Source organism: Pseudopipra pipra, chromosome 3, assembly GCF_036250125.1.
Source record: "Pseudopipra pipra isolate bDixPip1 chromosome 3, bDixPip1.hap1, whole genome shotgun sequence".
NCBI classification, from domain to species: Eukaryota; Metazoa; Chordata; class Aves; order Passeriformes; family Pipridae; genus Pseudopipra; species Pseudopipra pipra.
In genome coordinates, this window is record NC_087551.1 from 61,010,979 (window position 1) to 61,025,295 (window position 14,317).

Here is a 14,317-nt window from a genome sequence, read left to right on the forward strand (position 1 = left end):
TAAAAATGCCAATTAAAGGTCAGCATCACATGCATATGTAAGCTGAAAAGCTAATTCCCAAACAAAAGATTTAACAGTTAGAGTATGAAGCCTACAGAAAGAAATGGATGCAAGAAACAGACTACAAGTAAGAACAGAATTATCAAAAAAAACAACACATAGCAGCAGTACAGTAGCTGAGACACATTCACATTTCCCCTGGTTTTGTAAGAGAAGATAACAGCACGGAAACTTCGTGGATTTGCACACAGAGCTCTCTTCCAAGTAAGAGAGACAGCAATAGCAAAAGCACTGAAATGACAAATGAGAAAGACTACCATAGCAGGCAAAGGACAAGCAAGAGATGATGATGTGACATCCAATCAGATGGCAGGCAAAACGGGAACAAGACAAACTAACATCTGATGTAGTAACAAAATATAATGTCAGCAGGAGCTGCAAAAGAGACAGGTAATGTAATTGAAGCAACAAGCCAAAAGATGATCTTTATACCAGCTTTCTAAATATATTTAAAGAACATTGTATGGCATGAAAAAGTGTGGGTATGCATCAGATTTTTATCTTTAGAGATTAGAAGGAAAGGCTAGCACTTGCAGATTTTGGAAAAGCATCTCCTTTCCACAGTCTGATTTGACAGCATTCACCTACAACAACAGAATTCTCTGAAAAAGAAGAGAAAGATAACTACTTTCATATTTCCCACTCTCTTGATGATTGCTGATGGACAGCATTACTTTATCATGTGGTTTTCCTCCACAGAAATGTAAAATCTTCAAATTATTTTTGTTTATTGATTTCCTAGAAATTTTACAATCTTAGTTGGTTGACTGACTTAAACTTCAGAAGGTCATACCTCTTTAAAAAGCTTAGTAGGTACTGCAATGGCCCTTTCTTCCTCCAGATAGGAAGCCCAACACCATGCTTGCCTTCCTTTAGAGGGTACAGCTGTAAAGAAGCACACAACAGCGAAATAATTCTGTAACTGTTAATGTCTCAAGAAAAAAAAAACCACAACACTTTGAAGTATCAAATCTACATTTTAATAAATACACTCATGGTGTTGCTCAGGACTTATTTGAGAAAAAGAAGTAGCTCTGCAAGTTTAAAGGCGTCAGGAACACAAAGGTTCCTGGTTTGTCCAGAAATGTTTCCAGCAGTTCAAACCTTGATAAGTAACAAGAAAAAGCACCTGCAGGTGACAAGTAAAACTTACCAAGTCCAGCCTCCACCCCTTTTCATTACTGATATTAAGAAGCACTAACGTATACAATTTACAGATGTGTGAAAAGATCGGTTCAAATCACAAAATATCTCAATATTTTAATTTTTTTTTCCCCAAGAATTTCTTTTGCTGGAAAGCTTTTTCAACTGGATAGCACGCATAACATGTTTTTTTTATCACAGTTGAAACACCCTGTTCTTTAACAGTACTCACAATGTTTCTAACCTACTCCATCACTTTGTAGTTTGATGTTTTTTGGGTGGAGAGGCAGTTCCAAGCCATCAGAACTGTCACCACTGCTTTCCCCCCCCCATCATGTAATTAGCACATGACAGAAACCTCCAGTTTCAGGTTTGCTCATATAGTGTGAACACTTGCATACGCTTGCACAGTAATTGTAATATTGCCTACAGTCCAGCTTAATATTGGCTATAGTCACATCAGTGAGTAACAGTTTTCAGGCCTTGAAAATAAGGCACTAACTGCACCAGCAATAGCGAGGAACTTCAAAAACAGATGGCCTGTGAGGCTGGCCATGTATGTATCTATGTTCATACACTTCCACTCTGCTTTATACTGATCTTCACCTAAAATGCCTCCTCTGCATATGCAGCTTAGCATTTCAGACCATAAGCTCGCACTGCCAGTAGGATTCATCACAGTTCACACTATGATTCTGGCTTGATCCAGATTGTAGGCTACTCATGAGAGAAATAAATCCCTTAAGTAACAGTCTGGCTAAGCATTTTTATTATTAAAACATGAACCATAACAATAGTGATGCCAAACTCTTCAGAAGAAAGCTTATAACACAACCAAAAGATAAGAAATTTCAGAACGACAGCAAACGCTCAACACTGTTAGAGCACATTCATCTTATTTGGGATTTACCCAGTTTTTATCTATTCTATGTAAGAGATTAGTGGCTCAGCACAATACCACAGTTTCATAGTTGGTTCTGAATACAAATTGGTCTTTTTTACCATATCTCTTGTGCTGAACTGGTATTTTCCCAAACAGAAATAAAAAAACCTGAACACAACAGAAGAAATCTGTACAGATCATTCTGTCAGTGAACAGCAGCAATTTCCATAGAGCATCAGCTCTGTGCTTGTGTCTCACACACTTCTTATCTCTTCAGCCTTGAAAACAACTGTAGAAATAACATTTCAAGAGTGATTCTACCCTGGGAGGGGGATTTTCTATAACTTTTATTGTTGCATCTTCAATCAGTATTTCATCTGCCTAGTGTGCATCAGAGCTACTTGGAGCTCTGTTGATTAGTGGCCCAGCACCTTCTGTGAATATCTCCCCTCTACCATAAGAACACTCTGGAGGGCAAGATGTCAGTCTGTGGTTAGTGTACCACTGAGGTATCATAGCAGCTCATTCTCCAATTTTTCCTAAAACTATCTGTCATACAATTAGCTTGAAAAAACAGCACTAATTTAAAATATGTTTTATTATGCTGGTTGATGCAGTGTACGTCTCTTTGGACTGATTATAGCAATTATTTCTAAACAGTTCCACAAATGTGTCTATTTCCAGCACATACTGAAGATGCAAAACTGATCCCCAAGGAAACAAAAGTAAACTTCCACTTCTGCTTGATACATGTCTTTCAACATCTGGAAACTCAATGGGGCTGATTTCCTTTAATACTGTCACCCTCTAGAGGGATGAAAAAACCAAACCTAAAATGTACATCAACTGCATTTACACTTACTATATCCTTCTCAATGCTGTCTTAAAATTTAATTGCCATAAATAACACACTGGCACTCTCTTTTTACAGAACTGAAAAAAAAGTATTAAATAGGGAATATAAATTCAGTGAAACAATGCTGGTAATTCACAATAAGAGATAAGTATTACCTAAAGAATTGATAATTTTTGTTTCATAATCTAACTTACTTTGTTTCAAAACTGTTATTTCCCCTTTTCTTTTTCTCCTGGCTCTCTGTGAGACTCTCAAGATCCTTCCTTCAGGTTTGTCCTCCTAAATTAGGAAAAAAAAAAAAAAAAGAGTACAGTAACTTCATTAGTTTAGAAGGCTAGGTACAATAAAAGTTGAGACACCAAAGGTTAAACTGTGATTTCATTTAAATGGCTACTGACCTAGCTCCCCCCACCTCAAACAAACCTGCAGATATCTAATCAAAGCTAGTGAGCCATCAGTGACAAACCACAGCGAACACAGTGAGCATGACAGACAGAAGGACTCTCAGCACCCACCACTCAGCCAGTCAGCCTTGCCTGACCCAGGGACAGATCATGAAGCCTTCAGCAGGCCTCACTGAGACACTGATAAATAACAGTATCTTCAATATGTTTATGCTTCCAAAATAATTGAAAGGAAAACCTCTCACACTTTAGCCCATTCTTTTTTCAACTGTACAATTGCTTTATTAAATGTAAAAAGGATCAATCCATTTTATTTAATTCACTGTTTGCGTATTAACAGTTTTATGAGCACCCAAACAGATGAACGGAATAAGTACTCATTTGGGAGGGCAGATGCATGGAGACAAAAAAGGTGTCCCCTGACTTTTGCCTAATATACTGCTATACAGGGATCTGCAAATTCCCTTCTGAAAACTCTAGCGTCTTCAGCCTTTTGACAATCTGGCGGATAAAGAACTCTTCCCTTCTCCCTCAAAACTGTGCTCCTTCCAGTAGTGTTACAGCTATTCGGAAGAAAACAAATATTACAGGAAAAAAACCATTACAGGAAGGTACTGTGGCAAGTTTTTTCTAAAATGAAGAACAAATCCCAAAGGAAAAAAAAAAATGCCCCGAAGCACATTACACTCCAACACAACAGAAAACCAAATATTTGGCTGTGATTTTTCTAAGGCAAATTACACTGAGAAAATCCAAAGTATTCCCTTCTTAACTGTAATGTAGCTTTCTTTGCAAAATAAATATTTAGTCTATAGTTATTATTCATGTGCAGAGTGACAAAGTAACAAGTGTCGAGAAATATGTACTCCTGTTTTTCCATGCTGAAGACATGGCAAGTCTAGGTTAGCATAATTTTTCCTTTAAATTCTTTTTGTTATATTCTTAAAAAAGCAGGGAAAAGAGATAACAGCTCTTATCAGTTCATTGTCAACAATTACAATTTATTGGTGAGACATAATTAAGTTGGTAAATGAACCAACTACTTATTGTGGCTCTGAAATAGAGATGCAGTCACTTCTTTTTGTAGACTGATGAAGTTACTGACATTGCAATATAAGGCAAAACTTCCACCAAAATACTTGCAGGAATGGGTTTATTACACATACTAACAATTTCATCGGGATTCTCTTTCTTCTCTCCATTATCCCGGGACTCTTCTTTGAGAGGTAACTTTGATTTTCTCTTCCGAATGCCTTTAGAATCATCTTCCCCATTGCATTCCATGCTGAGATTTTCCTCCTTTGGTTCTCTATTACAATAGTAACACAATGACACAAAGCTAACATTATTCCACTTCTAATATTCATAAATCAAGTAAAAAGCAAGTAAATCTGAAGGTCAAGTATTTGTGGGTCTCATGGTATTATACCAAATATATTCTTAGAAATCCTACTGAAAATTACATCTGTCAAAAGAATTAATCTGAAAGACACACAATAGCAACTGCAAAAAGAAAGCTGACAGCTTATGCTGAACAAGTTCTGCATGTTTTAAACAGTGTGTCTTTTCCCATGTATCATCAAATCTCCCGGAGAAGCAAACTGTGAAATGTTTAGGACTGTAGGGCAGTTTACAGAGAGGAAAGGAAAGGTAATTGTTAAGACTGACAAATCCGATTGGAGGAAGCTGGTATGTGACTGTACAAATTGCTAAACAAGGAATCAGGACAGAAAACTTTGAAGCAATTAGCTAAAAATGAAGGAAAGTGCAGAAAATCACACATGTGAAAATCACACCTGCCATAATGTAGCAATATGCAATAGAGAATGGACATACTAACACAAACATGTTTTTATGATGAGATGAACTGCATTAGCTGAAAAAAAAAAAAAGGAACTGAGAAACTACAGTATGCTCATGTTTTCACTCACTGTCATCTATAACACAGCTCTTGCACTTAATTATTATAGTTAACTTACCACCCCAACTATCTCTTTACTGATTAGCTTAATTCTGATGACTATGAAACAAGGTGGGAGTCTGACATTGATTCATGCATCTGATAGACTGTTTCACTGTTTGCATCTCACAGCAGAACATAGCACATCAAGCAAAAAAGACTGCCTTCAACATCAGTGTTAGACAAACCAAATGTTGTTAAGGCATTTACACAAAAAACAGTGAAAGAACATTTTAAACTAATGAAGACACCAAAACCAGCTACTTAATACCTCCCTTTGCCCACCACTTTTATATTATGTCAAATTCTTTGTTTCTATGCTTTATTATAGCACCTACTTGTTTTTTACTTGCTGGGCACATTTCTGGCTGCAAAATTTCCCTTCAGGAACAAATTCTTCTAAGGTACCATAGCGGTAACAGTTTTCACAGAAAACAAGTCCATCCACTTTTGCAGTTTCCTTCAACCTTGTGGGGATCCCTGTCTTTTCTGAAAAGGCTGCACAATGACAAAAGTTAACTTCACTTAGGTAGAGGTGATACATTTCCAACCATCCTCTGCAGGCCATGCCAAGCAAACAGAAAAACGCCAGCCACACCACTCTTGTCAGAATGAAGAACTAGGAGTTAGTGTTTGTATGGAGTCCATATTACTGACAAGCAAGTTGGGTTTTCATATTGCAACATGAGAGAGGAATCCACTGATATGATTCTGTTACAGTGGCACACTGACACTGCTTCATGCGGCTACTCGTGGAAGGACTGCCGACAGTCACCACTGCTCAGAGTCCATGACCTCATCTCCTGCTGATGTGCCTCATTTTTGACCTATACTTGGGAAAAAAGGGTTGGGGGGAGTTATCTTTCATTAGGTGAACTTATTTCTGAAAGCAAATCACTGACTACACTCTAGTCTCTCATAGTACTAGCTATTGCTCAACCTGCCTGAGGCCTACCAGAAGTGAAAAATCACTAAACTTGTAACAAAGCAATCTTCAAATACTAAGTAACTCGCTCATCCTAAGCTACAATTTCCTCACAACAGAAATGTAGCCTAGGAAAGGATGAAGGTTTTTTTCCCTCACAAGCAGGTATGAAGCACTGTGTCAAGTACTCCAGCTTCTAGAGCAGGTCATTGTCTTTGCACTTCCCCAAAAGACAAATTTCAATCACAAACTACTTATTTTGCTTAAGCACTTTACTGCCTCTAAAAGCAGAGTCAAATGAACACTTGAATACAGAATATCTCCCCTAGAAGAATATATAATATACGTGTTATATTTACACACCAGCATCATTAGTGGTTCAAAACAACTATTTCCTCTCACAACGGAAAATTTTAGCAATATTTTTATTTTTGGGGAGCACTAAATTAATCAATGTAAGGTAGAAGCACAATGCTTATTTGGTATACTTACATGTCCATAAACACACCCTAATTTAGTAGAAACACTATTTTTTGTTAGGTTTGTAGGGGATGCAGTTGCCTGCTTTACCGTAGGTAACTGTGATCTCAGTCTGAGGAGAGAATCTGTTGTGCTGCTACACTATCACAATGTTGCTACTCTCACTGCAGATCTGAAACTTGAATAACTATCACTGCCTTGGATACAGACCTACAGAACATATTTGCTGTGGTCTGAAGATTCAGACCTCACAGAGGGGGCCAAATTACTTTCCCACTGGTGTAAATGATTCACCTATTCACAAAAGTCACGTGACAATTATGATTTAATGGTGAGGGAGTAGCAAAGGAAAGCTTTCATTGACTTCACTTCTCACGCTTACAGTAATGATTATTAAACAAAAATTGTGAAGTCTGCTTTTCAAAGGACTTACAGAATGTGTATTTTAAAAGAAAATTGTTAAAATGCAGTATCAACAGGGAAAAAAAACTAGGTAGTTGTAAGTAATCGCAAAACCAATTGTGATATTTTCATTCATGCTGCTCCATAATTACTGGAGTTAGTGTAACAAGATTGCTATAATTTATGATCATGTAAACCAACTTTCCTTGAACAGAACAGGTGTTTCCTTCACCAGTATTTTAAATCCAGGAAACACCTTATTTGGTAGACAGGTACTAAAATTATTAGAATTTTACCATTCAAGATAAAACACAAACTGTTACTACATGCTTTTAATACTGTAAAAAAGCATAGTCAGCAGCAGCAAGGCAACTGTGCAGATACACACTGCACATCTAACACTGACATAGGTGGTAGCAGCTGAGCAGCAGCCAATATGATGTGAAGGCAGTTTGCAGTGCACAGTACTTTGGTCACAAATGAACTCTAGTAAAAGTCTGTGGGCAGTCTGGAGAACCAGTTCAACAAAAATTACCTCCAAAAAATTCTCAATAATTTAAAGAAATTTACTTTGCTAATTAAATAGAGGGAAAATATGGATTTTAAATTTAGAAAAAGTTACCATTAGGAGAAACTGTGGCTGTAATTGAACTTCAGATGTTTAACAGTGGAATTATTTCCTTTTAACTTAAAATGCGTTCACATGCCAAGAAACAAGTAACATCACCAGAGATACTCTGTCCATTAAAGCAAGTAAGTTGGTTTTTTTATTTGGAGGGGGAAAGCTTTAAGAAAAGCTAATATATTAAAGAAAGTACGGTCTACCACAGAAAATGTTTAGTGCCTCTTAACTGACCTTCTTGAGCAGTTGGAACCATCCAGGTTGTGGTAGCAGTTGCCTTTTTAACACTTTCCATTTCAGTGTCATCTGTAATCACTTCCAGGGCCCCAAATTCATTGACTCTAAACTGTAAGATAAAACAAATGGCATAGAGCACAGCAAAAATTTACTAAAAGTCTCTTGGAGTGTCTGCTTCCATTCACCAATATAGTTTTTACATGGTGTCCTCAACATATTGCCTATTTTCTATGTGTTTCTACTTATCCCCATGGAATTTGAAACAAGCCATTGTTGTTTCTTTCAAGCATAATGCAATTTCAGTACCTAAAAATATTTATTTGCAATAGATACTGATAGAGATGCCTCCACATACAGATAGATATCTATCTTACACACAAAAATCAAAAAATCAGCAACACAAATTCATGGGAACATCCCCTAACTGTATGCTTTTTATTACCAGCAAAATGCACTTCAGACACTGAGTATTTTTTCTGAGGAAAAGGGAACTGAACATCATATACCGAATGCTTCAGAGCACAGAAATTTCAGCATCCTCCAAAAATACAGTACTTCTCCACTATAAATTACACATAAACAAACATCTCAAGGCAGTTTATGAGCTGTTTAATTACATGCTGAACGTGATATTACTGTAAGCCGGAAGCAAGGCTCAACAATACCCCTCAGGCTGTGCTTACACTGGAGCACCAGGAGTTATAAGCCATCCTGCTGCCAGAAGAAAAGTTTCTTCCCAGTGTAGTAATTACAGCACTACCACATGAAAATAACTTCAGCTTCCTAATCACTATGTGGTTTGCAGGCCCAGCTGGTTACATGGGTTCAACTCAAGGCAGTGTTTTGTCCCTGGTCCTTTGCTCTGAACAGCAAAGAGGTGTCTTTGCCACAGAACGGGTCTGTATCAGTAAGGTACTCTCACCAACAGTTTTCAACAGGGAAAATGATGTCTGAGAGTGGCTTTCAAAGCTCCGCAGCACAGACTGAAGAGAATACTCCTTCAAGTGAGTGGCATGAAGCCTATTTTTCCCTGGTCAGGCAACTTTACCTTGGGAAAATGAGAAGGGGAACAACTGCCTGGCTCAACACTGACCCTCTCCATGCCTGCAGAGGCTGTTGAATGAATCACTCCCACTCACTTTGGACCCCACTATGGTACAGTACTGAAAATAAGCTGTTCTGGTTGAAAGCAAAGGTGAGCCCCATAATGTACATACCACAGCAGTGTGCTTTCACTAATACAGTCCTTCCAGCCTCAGCTTTTGCAAAGAGTCAACAGGTCCTAAGGAATGTGAACACCTAAGAAATAAGAAGCTGAGGGAAGGGAGAGGAAGAAGAGGCCCTCACAGTCATAGGACACCTGGAGCCAAGATTTTTATTTGTGATCAGCTATGCTCACAATAGGTATGAAAGCATGGACAAGCTGTTGACAAATCCATCTGGACTGAAAGACCATGGGTTCAACTTCAAAATGCGACCAAATGCAGTAAACACCACGTGCTCATACTCCAGTTTGTGTACAGACATTCATGCCGTTTCACTCAAAGAAAAGCAGTAGAGTTACCATTCAGAAGAGGATCTTTGTGTCTTACAGCTGACTTACGCACCCCAGTCTTGCTCCTATTTTGGTTAAGCTCCTTTTTGCTATTGGTGCTTTGCTGCCTCTGCAACAGGTGGATGCCCTTCTGGCTTTGAAGGGCTGACTGACAGGCACCAAGCAATGGAAGACAGATGACCGCAGGGATGGTTGCTCCCAGCTACTCTTTCACTGGAGGCTGTTAATGGTAGCAAGAGCCAAACCATTAAGGAAGAAGCTTTTCAACAGTTGGGCCACCACACTAAGTTGGTCTCAGTGATGGAGAGTAACAACTTGCTATTGCCTTAGCAGGCGGGAGGGCACAACAGTCCTATTGGGCCACTCATTGACCACTGTAACTCCTGTTTTTGCCTGCAGCCTCCCCTTTACCAGTCAGAGGCCTCCAGCCCCTGTTTGCACGCAAATTTGAATTCACATCTGCTTTTGCTCCCTACTTCCCCAGCTACAGCGTCAGCATTAAGGTGCACACCGAGCTTTTCGTGGCTAACCAGAACAATGCCTCAGACCTGGTAGTCATACTCCAGTTTTAGCTGGGGAGGAAAAACAACTAACAACTTGTAATAAAGGTTAATTGCTTAAGAACGGGATAAATAGATGTACAAAGCAGCATGCTGCACAAAGCCATCATAGGATAAGAGCTGTCAGAGCAACACATCAACTACTGTCTACTGTTGGAAGCATGTAAAAAAAAAATAAATCTAGGCTAATGGTAGTTTATGTGCCTATGAAAAAATTCAACATACTTGTAAGTCTCTTCTACCTCAAAAGTAAACAACAAAAAATCTAGAAGTAAAGGCTCTGTCATAATATTCCCTCCAAGCCAAAATACAGTAAGAACAGTTCTCCCATACACTTCCCTAGGTGTCTTGACAGTCTGCAATTTCACAGCAGGTGACATAGAGGGAAAGAAACAGTGCCACTGAGCTAACTTCTGAGGATGGATCCATAGCTTTCTGAGAAGTAAAAATTTGCTTCCAAATCACAAAACTCCTTAAGTAAATATATAAATTTGCATTGGAGGGATTTTCCTTAAATCTGCCTTCACTGCATCAAACAGTAAAATTCTTATTGACAGAAACAAAGTCAGACCATTACCAAGTACTTTATAAATAAATTCACAAAGAAGACTGACTTTTGTCACTTCAGTGTTTTAAAGAGAATAAATTATAAGGCTTGTTGGGTATGAATTTCATCCACTTGACTTTTGTCAAATGCCTGTTTGCAAATTTTACGTAACTTCTTAAGATAATTCTCCGTCCCACTCAAGGGAGCCAACGGTCTTAAAAGATCAAAGAGCAAAAAAGAAGAAAAAGAAACCTCAACAGCTTTTCTGAGCAAATCCACAGTAAGATAAACAGGAATAAATATAACATTTGGATAGAAAATTTAACTTACAAAGTTTCACATACAGGTGAGCAACAAGAGCAAAAATACACACGTTCATGTAATTGACATTTGTTTAACACAAATATATTGTAACTGAGTTGGCAGGACAAGTCCAACTGTTAGTGGCTAAGTATACAACACAGAACTTACTTAGCTGCCTTATCTGCAGTTTCCACAAGGATCAAAACCAGTAGCTTCCATTTAAACATCATTAAAAAGATTCCTTCCATTCAGACCTGAGATACATTTTCATACGTTCTCAGGAAACGATGCCCTGATATACTAAAACTTCAGCTTATATGACTGTTGATTTTATCCTCAGGAACATTTTATCTCCAGGAACATTTTAATATTCATTCAACAGATAACGAACACATTGAGGGAAGCCAAGGTTTAACAATCAAACATTATAAATACTTTCTGAACCAATTGTGTCTGTCCACATACTAAGTTTTTCTACAGGGACCAAAATGACTATCAATAAACATTTTCAAAAAAATAATTGCATGAAAATTTACACAGGACTGGAATATCTATCCTAAGTCACTAATATGAAGCCTTTGTCCACTGCAGGCAACAGTATCACACAAAATATCCCAAAAATGTTTCAGCTGCAATGGAGAAGTGGCCAGATTTTCTGTTACCAGTGTCTCTACTGCAAGTCCATTCCTACATTTCTTTCTTGAAAAAACACCTTTCATGTTTTACTTTCCATGTATTCATAGTCAGTTTATATCCATTTTTTCTTAAGCCAACATTACCCTATGGATTACACAGCTCTAGTACCCTAACACTTAATTACTTTCTCAGTATATGATAAAGCGAGGAATTATGTACCCCCTCAAACTTGATTTTACTAGCTAAGCACAAAGTTCTTCTGTTCTTATGAAAATGGTGCTCCATTTCTTCTTGTTCAGCCTGTCATTCTTTGCCCACCATGTGCTATGCTGAACCACGGAAATCCATTCTCCCAGTGAATATGACTAAGTATAACACCAAAGGTGGACTGCTGCTGTCTCTCCTCTAGTGGCTTTAGAACATTTCTATTTCTAATGGAAGTTCTTTGCCTTATCATGCTGGCTGGAAGACACTCTGTAGTTTCATGTCAGTGTAATTAAGTGTTAAAAGGGCTTTCAGTTATCTTTCTCTACATTTCATAAAAATACTCTTGAGTACTTACTTGTCTCTATGTGGGATTAAAAAAAATTTAAAACAATGCAAAATGTCTATCATATTGCAGATTAATTCTCAAACTCAAACCTGTTGGGAACAAATATATACATCCCAGTTTCAAATTAAGTCCTCACTGTTGAATGTGTCTAACTCAGAGCAACAAAGACCAGACTATCAATGTTTGCTGTTACCTGTGCCCTCTTAAGAGTGTAGAGCATCTCATCAGTTCCTACAGATTTCAAATCAGAATAAGAGTTGCTATCATTTTATAAAAGGTAAAATTATTATTTGGGAGAACAGACAAATACAAAGGAAGAAAAAGGAAGAACAACTGAAATGCAAAGGACCAAAAAAGAAGAAAAAACCCACATATGTTAATGCACAGCTTTAAAATAAATTAGAAAAATTAGCCAACACTACCATCTACTGGGCAAGATAAAGACAAAGAGTTCACTGCAATAAGGACAATTGTTGCTGCATTCTGACATTAACTTCAGCAACAAAACATATCTTGACCCCACAACAGCGTGATCGTAGACTAGCTTAGAAGAAACCTGCAAAATTTTTATTATCCAAAAAGTAAATTGCATAAATGTTCTTTATGCCTATGAAGCAGCTAAACATAAAGTAGCAGAATTACAAAGCAATTTGTCCAGAGGATTGACACCTGAGACTCCAGCGATATAAGCCAAGAACTACACTCTGACCTCTGGTTAGCAAACAGTTATCATCATTCTTGATGTTAATCACCATTTAATCACAGTGGTTTCCGTGGGACTGCTCAGATAAATCAGAGCTTTTCTAGCATTTTACAGTTCCTCCCCTCTTTAAAGCAAAGGAGTCACCTACAGACATTGCATTGTCCAAACACATCCCACTACAAGTCAATCTACTTTTTATACATTACTTAAGTCGAATAAGTTATTAAATGCCAGAGCTTGTCGATTCAACCAGTCCCCTCTTCTCTTTGTGTGGATACAGTCTTTACATGCACAATCACATACTATTTTCTCCACAGAACCCCTGCCCCAGGCAGGGGCTGGACAGCATTCAGAAAAATGAGGCAGCTGTTGGTATTTTTATACTTTCTTCAAGTGGTAAAGCCAATCTTATTTACTCTACATGGTTTGAAAGCAGAATGACTGTTTATTAAAAAACAAACAAACAAACAACAAAAAGAATGTACCTAAAAAAGCTTTAGGCACTCTAGAAATTACTGTTACAATGCAGTGCAAAGTAATTCCTGAAACAAAAATCTCTGTTCTCAGCCACTTACCAAAAAAAAAACAAAACAAAAGAAAACCAAAACCAACAAAACAAAACCTTTTCCTAGCTCTTCATCCCTTTGCTCCCGTCTTATTTTAAAGCACTGGGTAAACATGTAACCCCTTACGCTTGCCTCGACACAAAACTTTTACTCTTTCAGGGATAGAGAGGATTAGGGAAATGTGCTCCTGCACCTGACTATTCCCTTTCGTTAATGATGAGAAGGGAGCCTGCCTGCACGTTACTACTCTGCAAGTATGGCAAAAGACAAACAACTTAAGTAGGATCCCAGGGTACCTAGGGCTGCCTAAAACATAATCAGCAGGGAATAAATTCCTCACCACAACCAATGGGCAGGGCCAGACCCTCTCATTGGAATGATGTTGTCAGCAAGAAAGTCAAGCACTTCCACCAACATCAGATTGATTTTAAGATGCTTCAGTAACACTGTGATAAGCTAATCCTGAAGTAATGAAGGAGAGCAATTCGCAGATAGAAGGAAAGGTTTTTTCCTATCTGGGCAGGCACAAGCAGGAAGGGATTACTATCAAATTATATCCTTCCAAAAATAAAAATAATAGGAACATTCTCCCATTTCTTCTGAACGGAAAGCTTAGGTATATCATCAGAAAATATATACCTCTAGCAAGAGAGACTGACATTTCCCCTGCAAACCACCAATACCTCAGTCTTGTCTGCAGCAATGTTTATCTATTTTATTCTTAGACACTCCTCAGGCTCTTCCAAACCCCCCCATCCCACTCCAAGTGCTCAAGAATTATCTCAGTACCAGAGGGCTTCTCAATGACTTCTCTGCACTGCAAACTCAGTCTGCCTTATTATCTCCACTTGAGTAGGAAACTGCAGCTAAACAGACTTTCTTAAGGTGACACATAAATCAGCAACAGAGCCAGAAGTCAAGG

At 38.0% G+C, this 14,317-nt stretch overlaps 1 protein-coding gene across 9 annotated transcripts in view; it reads right to left on the reverse strand.

Moving 5' to 3' along the window:
- Positions 1-14,317, reverse strand: part of L3MBTL3 (L3MBTL histone methyl-lysine binding protein 3) — a 75,218-nt gene that overhangs the window by 44,581 nt on the left and 16,320 nt on the right. For 7 of the 9 annotated variants that reach the window (XM_064649510.1, XM_064649511.1, XM_064649512.1 and 4 more), the window contains exons 3-7: positions 7,970-8,081; positions 5,645-5,804; positions 4,517-4,655; positions 3,137-3,221; positions 854-945 (exon numbers count right to left, since the gene is read on the reverse strand). In XM_064649510.1, the coding sequence (XP_064505580.1) occupies positions 854-945; positions 3,137-3,221; positions 4,517-4,655; positions 5,645-5,804; positions 7,970-8,081 (588 nt within the window). Of the gene's footprint in view, positions 1-853; positions 946-3,136; positions 3,222-4,516; positions 4,656-5,644; positions 5,805-7,969; positions 8,082-12,319; positions 12,384-14,317 lie in introns of those variants that run through there. The other 2 variants (XM_064649514.1, XM_064649516.1) reach the window with 2 other exon arrangements.